Below are 17,646 nucleotides of genomic sequence, written 5' to 3'. Positions count from 1 at the left end.
CTATGACAACTTTTTTTAAGAAAAAATGACATTTTATTTTATTTATAAAATGTATATTTTTTTTTTAAATTTAAAATAATCTATTTTTGGTCCAGTTAACTAAAACATTCTTCAATAATTATCATAATAAAATTATGAATATAAATTAGTGATAAATGATTAGTACTATATAGTAATATATAGTCACCAAAAAAAATAGTAATATCTTTTTTATAACTAATGTAATAAATTTTATTTATTTTTTAATATTTTATCATTAGTCATAAAATATATAAAAATTCAAATGAAATATTTTTGTATCAACTAAAAATGTTTTTATATTGTGTAATAAAATATTATAATTATTATTTTAGATAAATAATATATTAAAGAATATATTATCTTAATCTTAAAGAAAGTATATATTTTATAAATAAAAAATAAAGAAAATATCATACTTTTATATTATTATTATAACAATATATATATATATATATATATATATATATATATATATGAGTTTTTTTGTGCCTTATCTATCTATTGGAGCATCTGCTGCGTTGTGAGAAAAGTTGAATTTATCCGATTGGGACCTCTTTATTTTTTGCAATTAAGATTCGCATCCAATTCTAGAAAGGGAAATATGATTATAGTTAAGGAAGTACTAGAAGTTCTACGAAAAGGGACAGTATTCTATAGTCTATACCAACAAAATAAATGGAGAGTTAATCAATTATTTGCTACAAGTAATAATGTATAATCATTTAAGGCACGCACTAAGAATTACTTCATACAGACATGCTTTTACTAAATATTAAAAGAATATATATCACAATAAATTGATGATATCACAGTACTTACGACGACGACTTAAATACTATCTTATAACTCTTGAAGATTAATTTAATGTAAAGTTTCTAAAATGTTCTACTGTATATATAATTATATATAAGTGATTAAATCCTTCTTGAAATGATTCAGTGGCGCCTTAATGAATGTTGTCTATTAATAAGTCCTTATAAAATCTTCCAGCACAATTTGGCTTGAACATTATAAATTCTATAATACCTTCCAATTAACTCTTTTTGGGAGTAAAATATATATGAGAAATTCTTTTTATGTGCTATGGAGACAAAGAGTAATTATTTTTCACATTAATTGACAAAATAATACAAAATAATTAAAGAATAGTGTAAAAAAATGAATGAGTGATTAACTGATTATAATAAATGTAGAGTAAGAATTTTATACTGTATAAAAAGAAATCTCTGGTAAAATATTTTTCAACTAAGAAAAAGATGGAGTACCACTGATTAGCAAGTAATTACATACCCCTTCCCCACTACCCATCAGCAATTATTAATCAAGTTTTAGTTATTTATTATTTAATAGATGATGAACAAAGAGCTTGAGTCCATAGAAAGAGAAGAAAAGTCAAGTCTGATGGAATGCATGGGTGTAACAGAGAGACAAAAAGACTAAGGACATATAAGACTATCATATCACAAAAAAGTAAACAGATACAAAATTATAAAACATAATTCCACTACTCCAGACCCAAGCCTTGATGTGGTTTTCTCAGCTGGTCTTCATTCCACGCGCCTTGGCTCTCCCTATTCAATTTATTTTATATTTATATTAGTCATTAAAGCTTATTTAAAGAAGCCAATACATAATAAAACGATAGAATTTTTTTTTTCTTCCTCTTTCGGTTCGTGGAATTGATTAATTGAATATTGGTGGCGATCCCTAGACCTAATAAAGCTACACAATTGTGAGATCAGTATAGAATTGAAAGTTCTGATCAATCATTCAAGTAACTGAAAAAGATTGTTTCTTAATATTTCGATCGTCGTTGTCCTTATGAAATCTCCCTTAAAGAAAGCGAAATTAAACTATCATCAGATACCCTAACAGGTCCGATCCCGAGTGTTATCCGGTGCTCCATGCTCCGTTCTTGCTCTTTTGTCGTTTCATATTCATCATTTCATACCTTCAGTCAGAAGATCGATCAGATTTTTGGCAATGACGCACACACACATATATATAGATTTAATAATTCTTCAATTATATTGACATAAATCTTTCTAATATTAGTAGGATGGCCGATACATGAAACAATGCACACAAGTTTATTATTTTGAGATAAATCAAATTTGGCTTGATAATGCAGCTAATTATTTATAGATTTAGTTAATATATGTCTTAAAAAAATGTAATAAAATTATTATTAATGAAAAATTTAAATATTTTTATTTGATAAATAAAATAAAAAAATTTAAATTTTATATTTTAATAAAAAAAATTATTTATAATTTTAATATGTACTCTTAGACTTAAAAGTTAGTTAAATCTATTATAAAACAAAATTTCATTGTTAGGAGAAAAATATTCTACATATATATAAGGTCAATAATACAACTAAGAGATGGGTCTCCTCTAGAAAAGTCCAATAAAACAATAAATGAATCAAAAGCTGTTTGCCTTTTCTTTCCGATTCCTGTTTGGTTGTCACTAATCGAATAATAACTTGATGGTGCAATATATTGATGTTCACGTCCAAATTAAAACTACGCATTTTTGGTATAATATTAATCTTGTATATGTATGTAAAGTATATTTCAGCAGCGACATCAACTTTTTTTCAAAAGAAAAATAATTACAAAAAAAAGCATCTGAAAATGCGCACAGCAGAGACAGAAGTAAAGTTCCTCCCTACAGATTTAAGGTATGTATTCAGTCCAGTGGCTCTGCGAAGGGCCAAAGGGTATTACTTCTCGATGGTTTATTTAGTTATTTATTTATAAGAAATCTTATGAGCCATTAAAATTTATTATTTTTTGCCATCACTTAATTATTAATTCGATTTTTTTAGTCTAGTTTTTTTCACTACAAGAAAACGCTCTATCAGATTTATCGTCGAACATTAGTGGCGAATTTTTCGTCAAATTTATCGTCCGATTTGACAGTAAATTATTTGTCACCCTAAAATATTATTGTCGGAATTGATATTCCAACGGTAATTTTTGAAAGGAAAAAAAAAGAAATTTTGGCGTTCTCACTACTCTTGAATTTACTGGCAAGTAAATTCGATAGTAACTTTGTTTAGTGAAACGTTGCGTTTTGAGAACACGAAGAACGTTACCATTGAATTAATCCGACGGTAATAAATTTGGGCTGAATTCAAACGCGAAACTTTTTCCTCTCACTTGTCTGATGCCATTCTCTCTCTCTTCTCTCTCTTAGTCTGCTCACACTGCCAAGAGTAACACTCATTGTGGCCAGCGTCGGAGCTTGTCGCTGACGTCGCCACTGCGCTTGGAGCACCCGCTGTGACTGCCGCTGTCCATCGAGGTTGTTGTTCACATCGTCGTCACTACTGTCTCTATCACCATGTTATTAAAGAGAGACAGTAGCCATTATCATCAGATTGGTTTGTTATTGGTATGGCTATTTTATTTTTTATAGAAAAAGTATTGGAAGACAATGATATTAGTATATAATGTGTACAATAAATTTAAAAAAGAAAAAAAATAAATACCAGATTATTTAATTTCAAAATTTAAAATTTAAAATTTAAGATTAGCATTTAAATACACGGTTACTTTCCATTTAAACGTATAATTTCTCAACCTTCGTTCCATCCCCAAAACTCGCTGCTATCCCCTAGATCTCGGAGACCGTGCCGACATGTTTATGACCATCAATAGCGATGATGATCTTAGAAAAGCTTTTGAGATGTTCGTGTGGGAGAAGGAGAACACAGAGGCTTCATCATCATCGTCAGGTATCATCCCAAAGGATTTACAACGGATGCTGCAGCGGCTTGGTCTTGAAAGCTCATATGATGACTACATTGCCATGATTGCTGCCTTCGACACTGATCCTAATTAATTATTATTTCGTCTTACATTATCATTGAATGTTCAATTCATTAGGTATATATATGGTTATTTTAATTCTTAATTGGATGGTTATTTTGTTCGATTCAGTTTAAGTATATACAATTAACAAATATTAGATGGTCATTTCACTAGATAGTCGGATGATTATTTTAATAACTACGTCGATGGTTGTTTGATGGCCGGTAAGGAAGCTTCTAACACTAGAGATGTGGGATGATTGATGAGGATGGGGTAGCAGACGGTTGGGGGAAAGAGGGTGTTTGGGTAAATTCTATTGGTAAATTAGGGTTGAGATGGTTAATTTTTTAAAATAACTGTTTGAATTTTTTTATGTGTATTGAGTCAAATTTAAAATCTATTGTATTCATTGTTAAAATTTCTCATTGTCTCTTATATATTCTAACAGAGTTCTTATTTATATTATTTCGTGAGTTTAACATATTGTTAGGATTGTTGTTAAATCAATGGTTAAATTTATTTAATTAAGTATGTTATTAGGAGTTGTGTTAATTTAAGAATAAAACACTTAATTAAACTAAGTATGAACTTATATTACACAAAAATTTCAAAATGAATAACATTATATGTATGTCTCTATCTATATTTCTATATAAATCGAATTGAACAACTTTAATTTAGTAAAATTTTATGTAAATCGATGTTAATAGATTCGATTTACTTAAGAATAAAATTTAGAAGGTAGTAAATCAATAGTAAATTCAATTAAATTGATTCTTTCTATAATGTTTAGGATCAAATTTTTTATATATTGTGTATCACTTTTCTTTTATAAGAAATGTCCATAAATTTTAAGTGCTACAAGTATATTTTGTTCATAATTCGTTTTTATCTTGTTTGCAAACTTGTATGATTATTAATAAAAGAGGCTATAGAGATTTTATTTTATTAAACATTTTATTTAATTTTATAGTAATTAATTTTAATATATTTATATTATGTACAAATAATAATAATTATCTAATTATAAAATTTAGAAAAAAGAGAGATAGAATGTTATTTCTAAAAAATAATATAATATAATTAAAAAATTTAAATTTTTAATTATAATAATAATGACAACTAAAAGTGAATAACGTTAAAATTTTAAAATTATTTTTATTAGTCATATATATTATCGATAAAATGGATTCTAGTGATAATAATAATGATAATTAAAAGTAAATAATATTAAAATTAAAATTTTTTTTAATAATTATATAAATTATTAAAAAATAGTTGTTAAAAATTATATATTTCTTACAGTCATTAAAAATTTTGTTATATATTGACAATTGTTATAATTATTATTAAAATTAAAATTTTTAACGATAAAATATAAAATAATTAATATCTAATTACTAATAAATATACTAATAACTATTTTTATTATTATTAAAAATAAAATAAGTAACCGTTAAAAAGTAATTTTTCTAACAATAATACCATGGTCGTCATCATATGACTGGCTTAATACGCATACATGAATATAATAATAGAAGTGAAGGGAAAAAAGATAAAGATACATGATGATAAGGTTCGTGTATGTGGTGTGAGTGTGCGTGAAAGATAGAGGAGATCAACATAGTGGGGCGAGTTGGGAGAGAAAGAAGGCGAAAGAATGGCAGCTTTATTTATAAGCTGCAAAAAGAAAAAAGAAAAGATAGAGAGAGAAATGCTTTGCAATGCAATGGCGGATCCTGGCATCACAAGTCACAATATTGTTAGGGTTGGTGAAGTACACAACGAACTGTACAAATTCAATTCCAACCATATGTAATATATTATATGAAAATTTATAATATAATATATTCTAAAGAAAAGAAAGGATAGCCATATAATAAGGTATAAGGGTATAGCCTTTTTGCCTTGGCCTCTATTCCTATTTAAGATACGTAGACTGACCGAATCCTCTCGTGAAGTATCCCAAACCGCCCACAGGCGCAATAGGAAAAAAGAAAAGTTCTCTTCAAAAATAAAATTTTAAAACTTTCTCGGGGAACAAATATTGCTGTATATATTTATGTAAATGTAAATATATCACATAATTATAATACCATTACCGGTCAAATAACTGAATAAGTATATGTCTCTTATAAAAATTAATATATAAGCATGAAAAATTAATTATTAAATTAATTATTATATATTTGTATATAAATATTTATATTATTTTATTTATTTTTAATATATATTTTAATATTAAAATTATATAAGTAATCAATTTTTTATTAATTTTATGTACAACGAATAGATTGATATATATCTTATAACCTACCCATGAGATTTTGGCATATTTGCTAATGCTGATTATTGTTCCCCAATAATTGTGAAGAAATATATTCTGAGATTGTAATAGTTAAGATTTGCGATCTATCCAATGATTCCCATTAGCATTAGTACTTCCTCTTTTACGGAAGATTATTTTTTTCGAGGAGTGCTACACATACAAATTATTTTTGTTTACAAGTCTTACAAATTGGGTTTAACATCCACGTTACTGAATCATCTTCGCATGTTTCATCTTCGTTTTCTTTTTTACGAACAAGAAGAAGAAAAGACACAGAGAAAGAAGAAGAAGAAGAAGAGGAAGAGGAAGCACGGATAAAGAAGAAGAAGAAAAAGAGGCACAAAAAAATGTGAAAATGGCGTGAATATAAATGACTTGTATGATTTGTATGGAAAAGCGTTCTCTCTTTGCCTTCGATCTTCTTCTGTTTTTTCGATTTTCATGGTTTCTGAAATCAACCTTTGAAATTGTTTTGAAGATGATGGAACTTCAGAAATACACCCGAACGATTACAAAAATACACCCAAACGATTACAGAAATACATCCAAAGGATTACAGAAATACACTCAAACAGTTACAGAAAGAAACCAAACGATTACAAAAATACACCCAAAGGATTACAAAAATACACCCAAAGGATTTAAGAAATACACCCAATATAGGAGGAGACAGTATATTTCTTCTTGAAATCTTTTAATGTTTTGTTGGTTAAGGATGAGACACATGACAGAGACAATCTAGAAAAAAAATCTAGAAAATAGTACATTGAATAATGTTTCTTCGTTTTTTCTGGTGATTTTGATGAAGGAGAAAGAGAAAACGAAAAGAGGAGAAGAAATTTCAATAAAAAAATAGGGAGGAAGAGGTGGTGTTGATGACGATGATAACGAGAGAGAAAAATTACGAAAAAGAAGAAAAAGAGACACGGAGGAAGAATAAGAAGAGGAAGAGGAAGAGGAAGAGGAAGAGGAAGAGGAAGAAGAAGAAGAGGCACCAAAAAAAATGTGAAACGGCGTGAATATAAATGACTTGTATGACTTGTATTGAAAATTACTTATATGTAGAGAATTACTCTATTTTTATGGGTTAATAGTGAAATTAATTTTTAAAAAATAAAATAATTTTTTAATTTATTTTTGAATTTTTTTTTCAATTAATTGACCCATTAAAAATTAAAAATTAATCATATTTAATCAATCACTTTATTAATAATTTTTGTCAACAAATGATGTTGTGAAACGTGAATTAACAATATACATAATACCTAACACATGTCTAATTGAATATTAATAAAATATATTTATAAAAATCTATTTTTTCTAATTACATAAACTATATTCCTAATATAATATAGCGACTAGATTAATATATTTTTAAAATATATTTGATCAACATCAAATTGGATATGTTAAGTATCATATATACTATTAATTAATATTATACATTATCAATTGATGACGAAAATTGTTAATTGAATAACTGAAGGACAAATATGATTAATTCATAATAATGACCAATTTAATTGATAACATTTTGGTTTAATTACTCTGCAGGTCTTTATACTTTCACCGAATTTTCAATTAGGTCCATATACTTTTTTTTTTCTTTTCAATTGGGTCTCTATATGTTAATTTTTTTTAATTAAGTCCCTGCCGTGAGAATAACGTTTAAGATAACAGAATATTCTTAATACAAAACGAATATTCTTGTCATTTGGTTGGAGTAGCTAGCTGAACAAACATTAATTTTTCTAAAATACCAAAAGCACCCCTTGCATTTTATCCCAAAGGAAAAAAAATCCTAAGTTGCTCCCTAGAGATCGCGTCTACTGTCGTCTCCTACGTCGGTTCGTCGTCGTCATCCGTCTATGGCGTCATCTACAACAGATGCTTGGTGGTCTGCTGTACGTCGCCTCCTTCCCTGCGCTGGTCTGCTCTGCTTTGTTCTGCTCGGAGGTCTTCTACGCCGTTTGCCCGTCCAAGCCGTCGCCGTCCCTCGCGGTGCTTTGCCTCGCCTGACGTCGCTGCGCCGCATGGAGCCGAGTCTCGTAGCGCCTGGCCTCCCGTCCTCGCATTGTGCTTTTGCTCGATCTCCCTGTACTCGAACTGTCTGTAAACAGGTGACAAAAAAGGCCTCTTTTTCAGCTTTGAAACTTGATGTTTATGCTAATCTTATTTTTTTTTTAAATATGGCATTGGTTGAGTATCTATTTGTTGAATTGATTTTTGAATTGTTTTGATATAATGGTTTATTTAGAGTTTACAACATGGATATTTATGTATAGGAATTTTGTTAATTGGTGAATTGACATACAAATTAATTTTGCTGATGATGAATTTGGATTATTCTTGATTGTTAATTATTGTTGCTGTGATCATGCTATTTTATTAGGATTCTGTTTCTCTTTTTTTTTTAATGTAGTGATGGGGATTTGGATTTTACTATAGACATATATCATAGTAGCAAGTTTCATGATATAGGGCACGGGCTATAATATTTGGGGGAAGGGAAGTGGAAGAACATTCTCAAAGATCCCCAATTCGCATCCTTTCTCACTTCACGTTACAAAATTCTCTTAAGTAGTCTTTTCAATTTCGCGTCTTTAGGGTTTTAAATTTCACTGTATTGTGCCTAATTCTCATTCGTGTATTCCGTTTTCTGGATAAATGGTGAAATTTGAGTGTGAGAAAACTGAATCAAGGATTTAGGGTTTTTAATTTTTGTTCTTTTGTGGTAATTCCCCTACTGGTGCTACCCCGGTTGCTACTGGTAATACCATTGTTGTTTTTGGAAAAGATGCTACTTTTGTCACCACTATGATTCATCAACCTGATTTTTCTGTTGTTGTTGGTGATTCCTCTCAAAATGATGAAGATGCCAAGAATCCTCCTGGGTATGTGAATTAATGTCACTAATTCTATATGAATTATTACAATTAAATGATGTGGATTAGGATTGTAGTTGTAGTTAAAACTGTTGTATGCCTCAATAAGATAAAAAAAGATATTTTGTTACTTTTGAATTGTTCCGAGACTTGGTTGCTTTTGTTTATCTTCTCCCCAGGTACAATGTACTGATTTTAAAAGCATTGTCAGCTCTGGATCTAACTTGAATGCCATTGTTAACTTCATTGAGGTAAGATTATTCATTGTTTTTTATCATAATGGTTTCAATACATCCATGGTTGATTGAAATGTTGTATATCTGATATTATATGTTATATAGATGTTGCATGTAAAAGCTGCGAATAAAAATGTGTTAAATATAGTTATTCATTTCTTATTTTTAGTGATGTGTATATGGAGGTGTATATGGAAGTGCCCGAAGAACCCCAAAGAGATGAATGGATCTCACAAAGATGATTTTACTCCAACTTCTTTTGTTTCGAAAGCAGGATACCATGTTTAGATTGAACTTTTTGGTAAAAAGGACTATCTTGTTGGGACACCGGATGAACTCAAGTTTGCTCTTTCAGAATCTTTCTCGGCTAGAAAATTGACCGTTATCAGTGTTATTGTTAATCTTATACTAGTTCAGAGTGTGGGAGGCTGCAACATAAGAACTGATTTCTATATTATCTGTATTGCACTGAAAACTACGTTTTCTATGGTTTTTATTTTTAGATTTTGTTCCGGCCCGGCCTACATAAGGCAGCACCCCGGCCCGACAAACCAACCCGGTGAAGCGCTAGCAAGCGATCCGACAAGCACACCCGGATTATGACCCGGACACCTATTCCCTGGCAGCCAGCCATGCGACAACTGTGGAGAGGAAACTTCCAGGAAAGAGACCTCTCCTATGGGACCCGCCCTACTAACAGGGTATATATGGGGAGGGTCATACCCCTCTCCCACGGTACGTCCTATCTCACTGCTTCTATTGCTATCTGTACAAACTCTGACTTGATCGTTGGAGTGTCATTGCAGGTGGCGTTCCCCCCTTTCCTCACAATCACTGCTCGGTAGGTCGCTTCGTCCCAGCTCTTCCCCACTAGATCCGGATCCAAGCCAGTCCCAACCACCATGCTCCGAAAGCACCACTGACCCCTCCAAAGTCCGAGGTCCTGAACATTGGCGCCGTCTGTGGGGACTGGCCTGAATGGATTTTCTGTTGAGTCTGGTAGAGTCAGGGGATGGAGGCGAACCACGTGGGGAAGAAATGCCTCCCTGAACGGGTAGGGTAGCCTCTGTGGCTTCCTCCTGTGAGCGCACAAGATCCCCCTGCGGCGACCTGAGTTCCCTTTGCGCTCCCAGGAGAGGCACCCGTTTGGAGGGACGGGGAGCAACAGTGCCATAATAATGCAGGAGCTGCGCTACATGGTGCAAAACATGGAGCAGAAGCTAGCAAGCAGAGAGCGCTATCAACCAGCTTCGAAACAGGATCATCCCCATTCCCGGTTTCCTCAGAGGAGGGGGTCCAGAGGGAGAAGTCCCCGAAGGGACCATTCCAGACACACCCCGACCCACCGATCAGAATCAGAAAGCCAAGGGGAAAGCAGGGAGTTACCGAGAAGGCGGCAAGATCCCATCATCTACACACGAGCTTCGGCAAGACGCACCGTGGAAGAAAACCGGGAAGACGACTCAAGGAGATAGAGACACCCTATAATCATGGGGGCAACCCCTTTACACTACTCCATCCTCGAGGTCCGACTACCGAAGCACTTCGATAAGCCAACGGACCTGAGGTACGATGGGACTCAAGACCCCCCAAGAACATCTAACGACCTTCGAGGCCAGGATGAATTTGGAAGGGGTGGGTGATGAAGTAAGATGTCGCGCTTTTTCCGTAACATTAGCAGGGCCGACAATCCGCCGGTTAAACGCTCTCCCCCAGGGCTCCGTGACAACCTTTGCTGACATAACCCGTGCCTTCCTGGCTCAGTTCTCCATGCGCATCGCCAAAGCGAAGCACCCAATCAACTTGCTATGGGTGACGCAGAGGAGCGAGGAATTGACCAGGAAATATCTGAATAGATTCAATGATGAATGCTTGGAGATTGATAGCCTAACCGACTCGGTGGCCAGTTTATGCTTGACAAACGGGTTACTGAACGAAGATTTCAGAAAGCACCTTACCACTAAGCCCGTATGGACGATGAAAGAAATCCAAAATGTGGCTAGGGAGTATATCAACGATGAGGAGGTTAGTCAAGTCGTGGCTGCCAACAAACGGCAGCCCACCTACAGTCCTGCTCGTCAGCCCGGAGGTGGAGAAAGAACTAGGGAGCACTCCAAGGACGGAGCGCCAACTAAAGCTTTCAAGCCTTTCCCCCGGGTAGGGAAGTTCACCAACTACACCCCCCTGGCAGCCTCAATTGTCGAACTCTATCAGCAGATTGCTGACAAAGGCATTCTGTCGAAGCCCCAACAACTCAAGGATAGAATTAGAGGGAACAAAAACCTCTACTGCGACAACTACAAGGGCTTCAGCCACAAGACCCAAGATTGTTTCGTTTTGAAAGATGCTCTGGAGCAGGCAATCCGGGAAGGCAAGTTGGCAGAATTCTCACACCTCATAAAAGAACCGAGGAGGCGGGATCGTGACCGATCTGGCGACATCAAGGACCGCGCCGTGAGGCAGGAACCCGAGGAGAACAGTGAACGTGGCCTAGCAATTGTGAACGTTGTATTCATAGGGACATTGCCTTCAGATCACAGTTGGCATGCAAGAAAGATGCCAAGGTTTTGGCTGTGTCATTATCGGTCCCCGCGCCCTGCCTCAGGAGGATCCCATCGATATTGTTTAGACCAGAGGATCAATGGTTCCACAATCTACCAGAGAACCCTCCTATGGTAATCACCGCAAGAGTGGGAACCGGCCTAGTCAGACAAATCCTCGTTGACACTAGAGCCGATTCGAACATCATGTTTTGTAATGTGTTTGATGCTCTGGGCCTCCAAGACACCGACCTGAGAACCCACCAGGACGGTGTGGTCGGCTTAGGTGATAACTTTATCAAGCTTGATGAGGTAGTCTCCCTACCGGTCTCCATAGGAGGAGGTCGAGGGAAGAGGTCAGTAATGGCGAAATTCATGGTCCTGAGAGACTTCACAACCTACAACCTCATCTTGGGAATAAAAACTATCAATGAGTTCGGAACAGTGATTTGTACAAAGCTATTGATGATGAAGTTTGTTGCTGACGATTGGTCGGTTGGATCCATCAGGGGAGATTTGGAAACGGCGATTGCGTGTGACAGCGCCAGTCTCTCCCTAAGAAGGAAATCCAAAGAGGCATCCGGGGTCTTCCTAGCCGATCTAGATGCCAGGGTCGACGACAAGCCCAGGCCAGAACCCGAAGGGGACCTCGAGAAGTTCAGGATTGGCGATTCGGAAGAAAAGTTCACCTTCGTGAACAGAAACCTCCCTTATAACCTGAAAGAACCTTTGGAAGAAATGATCAGAGCCAATGCGATCTGTTTGCCTGGACACCGGCCGACATGCCAGGGATCGACCCCCAGTTCATGTCACACCACCTAGCTGCGAGAGCAGAAGCCAAGCTGGTGGCACAAAGAATAAGAAAAATGTCTCAGGAAAGAGCTGACGATGTGGCCAGGCAAACGGCCAGCCTGCTAAAAGCTGGGTTCATCCGATAACTGGACCACTCGACCTGGTTGTCTAACGTGGTCTTGGTCAAAAAATCAAATAAGAAGTGGAGAATGTTCGTGGACTATTCCTCCACCCTCCATTTCAACCTCTGGTCGAGGACTCGGACCAGAGCTGGTCCCAGCCACTTTTGCTTGCGTGTGCTGGGACTGAGCGCCAGTATTCAATGTTTTTCTTGTAGTGTTAGGATCTCCAACCCTTTCGATATCTCAAGCTCGTATCCTCAGCAAAAGTACGAACAAATACCAAATCTAGTCACAAAAGACAATGGCCAGTAGTGACAACAGTGAGTACAACCCAAAGCAACATTAACGGAAACGACAACGTGAACTAGATTTGGAGTAACACAAGCTAGTGATGCAGAATAAAGGCAGCGGTGACAACAAACAAAATGAAAGCAATGATGATAACGCAGAGTAAAAGCAGCGACGACACATAATATTGGTGAACAGAGGCGGTGACAACTCAAAAAAGTGGCAAGCAATGAGAGCATATCTGAATGAGAAAATGAAAAAAGATGAGCAGCAAGCGGCAATGAGACATGCATCCATAGTGGCGAGAGCTTGAGTGAGAGGTACTGTAGCATATAAAAGATAGAGAACTAGCAAAAGGGGAGAGGGAACTATGCTAATGATGAAGAAGAAAAGTGGAGTGGCTCAACCATAGATTATAATCTTAATCCGTATTCTCAACTGGGCTCGACCGAGTTACCCGATCTGGACCCTAGCATAATTGAATTATGAGATCAAGTAACTTTTGTTGGTTTTGGGTCTGACCTGATGATTTTAGTTAAGTATGCTCAAAATTAGCCCAAATTAATTGGGTCCAAGTTAGTCTGCATCTTATGTAGCCCTAACCTCTAATATATGTAACATGCTTTATCACATCAACAATTTAACTTACGATGTCACTTTTCAATTTGTCATGTCATTATTTAACGAAATATACAAATCAAAGTTCTGAAAACTAGTTCGAATCGGCCAGTCGAACTGTGAACTGATAGAAAAAGCGAATTGGGCAGATGTCAAAACCGAGAGTTTGAGAAACTGCCATTGGACTGTCAATCAAGATCCAGCCGGTTTTCTATTTTTTCTCAAGATGGCGCCATTTGGTTAGACTTAGAGGAACCCTAACCAACCCTCACTCCAAAACGCGCAGCAGCACCCATTCACCTTCAACCTCGAGTCACTCTCCTTCTCCTTCCTCTCATCGAGCTCCTCCTTCATTCCCTCACTTCCGTCTAGCCACTGGCCTGCTATCGTAGCCGTCGCAACTTCAAACTTTGAAGCCATCGTTGCAACTTCCTTCCCTTCTATCGTACAACCACCGTGTGAAGTGTGAACTTCGAATCACCATCGCTACTGCAACTGGTCTCGTCTCCTACCTCCGTCGTGCAGCCACTGTCCCGTCGGTGCCAGCTCTGTTCCACTGCGTTTGTTAGCCCTTTGGCCGTGCCATGTCCCCCTCTTTCTCAGTTTATTTTGTTCTAGCTTTTAGGTATTAATTTTTTTGTAACTAAAATTGACTAATTGTTGAATAATTATTGTTAGTTAATTTGTGAACCTTGCTGTTATTACTGGATTCAATAATTATTGAATAATTTTGAATAATTATTGTTAGTTAATCTGTGAACCTTGTTGTTGCTCCCACACCTCTGTGCTCTTGAAAGTATTATTTTTAGGATTCTTAATATGTGGTTTACTGATATTTCGATCTTAATCTGTGATTGTCAATGATGTTCTTAAATTTTGATTCTGATATTCTGTGATTTCATTGTCTTTAATTTTATTTTGATTATGTTTTAGCACTCTTCTATAATTTGATTATGTCAACTTTTTTATTCTGCTTCAATGCAATATTTTTATTTTTTTTTAATTTTATTATTTTTGTAGTCTGCAGTGATTTTAAGGTGTAGCGGATTTCACCCATGTGATCATTTTATTAAATCTGAGCTTGTGAGTTTATGCTAGTTTTGTAAAAAGACTTATTTGATTTATGTTTATTTTGTTAAAATTTTTATGTTCCTAAAAAACTTCTTTGTGAAGATTTTATTATAGTATATATTACAGCTTATAAATGAAAATTAAATGAGCTCTAACTCTGTTGCATGCTTATTTTTTTTATTTGTTTGATTGAGGTGCTTGACTTATATATTCTTAGGATAGAGTGAACATTTATCAAGATAAATTAGAATGTTTGATTGATTTAATGTAAGGTATGTACTTTTTTTAATAATGTGTTGAATGTGTGGGTTTGAAGAGGCCTTCTAGTGCGAGAATTCCAGTTTGTATTAGCATTGTTCTATCCTTTAATTATTTTGTGCATATGTTTCGAATTGAGTTTTTCTTTATTTGTTCAATAAACCAGATTATATAATTTGTAAGAAAATACAAACAGTGAATTTAACTATCAATAATATTTTGTTGATAAATATATATAAGTAAATTATAATTATATTTTAATGTGTTTATTTGTATTTTATTTATTATTTTATTATAAAATTATTATTTCGGTTAAACTACGATAAAATCAATCGAACCAACAAATTAAAAATTATTGATAACTAAAATGGTTTAATAATCGGTTCAATTTTTAAAACCTTATACTAATATGAGCGACTAAAACAACTAACATTTTAATTTATTAGACTAAAATCAGAAAATAAATTTTATAAGGACGAAAAAACAAATAATTAAAAAAAATTATTAAGCCTTTAACATTTAATTTTTCTTTAACACACAAGGTATATAAAACTTATGTTTTCGTAACAAAATAATAATAATAATAATAAAATTTTCTAATCAAATACAATCTATATATTTGGTTTACATGAAAGTAAACTATTTGGGAGCAGAAGATTACTATTTTAAGGTAATATTTTTAACGTAAATTAAACATTTTAGTTATTTTTATTTTCATTTTGACGTTACAACAATATTTAGGAGGATAAATTATTAGATGATGATAGATAGATTATCACTAACCAGAGATAGAGGAAATTTTAAAAATTTTTAAATGAGGTGAGTAGATAAGAACCCAAGTATAAATTAAACGTACTTAGCAATAGTATATGAATACAACATAGCTTAATAACGCCGTTTTATTTAGATAACCGAATCTAAATCAAACTCAAAATTTGACATATTATGTGTAGCTTGTTCAACCTAAAAATAATATTTTTTTTAATTACAAGTGATTACCAATTGTTTTTTTATTTAAATTCTTTAAATTTTGAATTTTACTTTAAAAAATAAAGTGTGATTTTTCATTATTTATTTCATAAATAGAACAAAAAAATATAAAAAAATTATTCAAATGTGAGAAATTATATTTTATCCTCTAAAATAAAATTTTAAAATTTAGAAGATTTAAAAAAAATTTTAATCTTAATTTAAGTAAACCGAGAATATTTTTAATTAAATGATCTACATAACACCTGATGACAATATTATTTTAATTTGCATTTTCTAGTCACTGGAGAAAATAGCCTTACACAGCTACAAAAGTCTTCCAATTTTACCCGATATAAAGTGTACTTTATTTGTGAATGAAATGCATAATTCATTTAAGAAAAAGTCTCAAAGAGTCAGTATTTTATTAAAATTTAATCAATATTTAATTATAAAAAATATATAATTTTATATCATTAAATATAATTTTATGTCATTCAAAATATTAATAATAATTAATTAATAATTATAAATCACAAAATATACTAATTGCTAGCACTACTAATTAATTCATTAATTCAACTCGTTTAGAACGTGGATTTCTAGATACAAACAAGATCATCAGAATAGAGAGTACAGAGTAAAATGACCCTAATAATGCATATTATATTCTGATTTCTGAGTGTCGACTTATTGATAAGATTGGATTTGATTGTTAACCTTCGACCAATTGAAATGGATAGTGTAATGTTTAAAATAGGATAAAAGAATATATCAATATTTCAACCTAAATGGCGCCATCATCCAGAGGGATTCTTCTCAAGCAGAAATATTAAACGATTAATATTTTTATATTTATTTTATAGATAATACTATATATAATTGATACGACCGTTATACATCGGTTACGATTTATAGCTCGGCGAACATCTTGATAACCGACGAATCCCCTATGCCGAGTTTATGGCAATAAACAACCTTATAATCAGTTATATCGGTTACGCCTTAAACGGTAAATTAAGAAATATGACTGTTACAGTATCTCGGTTATAAAAAGCAATCAGGAAGAATCGGTAAAGGTAGACCTTTCTTGACCCGTTAACTTCTAAGAATAACTCTTCTAAACTGACTTGAGCGTCGGAGTACTTTTGCAGGTACTTCCCCCCTCTTCCTTTTGGTTCTGCTGGCTGGTGGTGGAGTAATACAACTCGAGGATAAGCTCGGCCTACCTTTGCTCGGGGACGATTTATAGTTCGGCTGTAATCAGGCAAGAACATTTGGCGCCCACCGTGGGGCCCGAAGCTTGAAGTCCCTTTCTCTCAGGCCCCAAATACCTCGACGATGGCTGACGCACCTCCTCCCACCCCATCCGAGCTTCTTCGTATGGTGACTGAGCTTCAGCAGGCAAATCAGCGCATGGCTGAGGCCAACGAGCATATGAGAAACGAAAATCAACGGATGCAACAACAGATCGAGCAATTAATCAACGCCCGCATTGAACATGGTAACAATCATAATGAGCGGAATAATGACGAGGAACACCGCACACATGTTTCGGAGACACCTCAGGATGAGGAAGGCGGCGGTCCGCACGACAGCGAAAAAAGAGCCGAAACCGATAAGGACGAGCTTGACAATTCCACAGGACCATTCACGGCAGACATCATGAATTTCCAGCTGCCTAGGCAGTTTACTC

General features: G+C 34.0%; 1 protein-coding gene across 1 annotated transcript; it reads left to right on the top strand.

The window, feature by feature from the left end:
- Positions 1–10,864: 10,864 nt before the first annotated feature.
- Positions 10,865–12,654, top strand: LOC112718399 (uncharacterized). The gene is made up of 2 exons (XM_025770168.1): positions 10,865–11,791; positions 11,833–12,654. Exons 1-2 carry the CDS (start codon positions 10,865–10,867, stop codon positions 12,652–12,654), a joined length of 1,749 nt encoding a protein of 582 aa, XP_025625953.1.
- The last annotated feature ends 4,992 nt before the right edge of the window (positions 12,655–17,646 follow it).

This window comes from Arachis hypogaea, chromosome 10, assembly GCF_003086295.3.
Source record: "Arachis hypogaea cultivar Tifrunner chromosome 10, arahy.Tifrunner.gnm2.J5K5, whole genome shotgun sequence".
Classification (NCBI taxonomy): Eukaryota; Viridiplantae; Streptophyta; class Magnoliopsida; order Fabales; family Fabaceae; genus Arachis; species Arachis hypogaea.
Note: the sequence above shows the minus strand (reverse complement) of the source record. Positions and strands in the feature narration are given on the sequence as shown.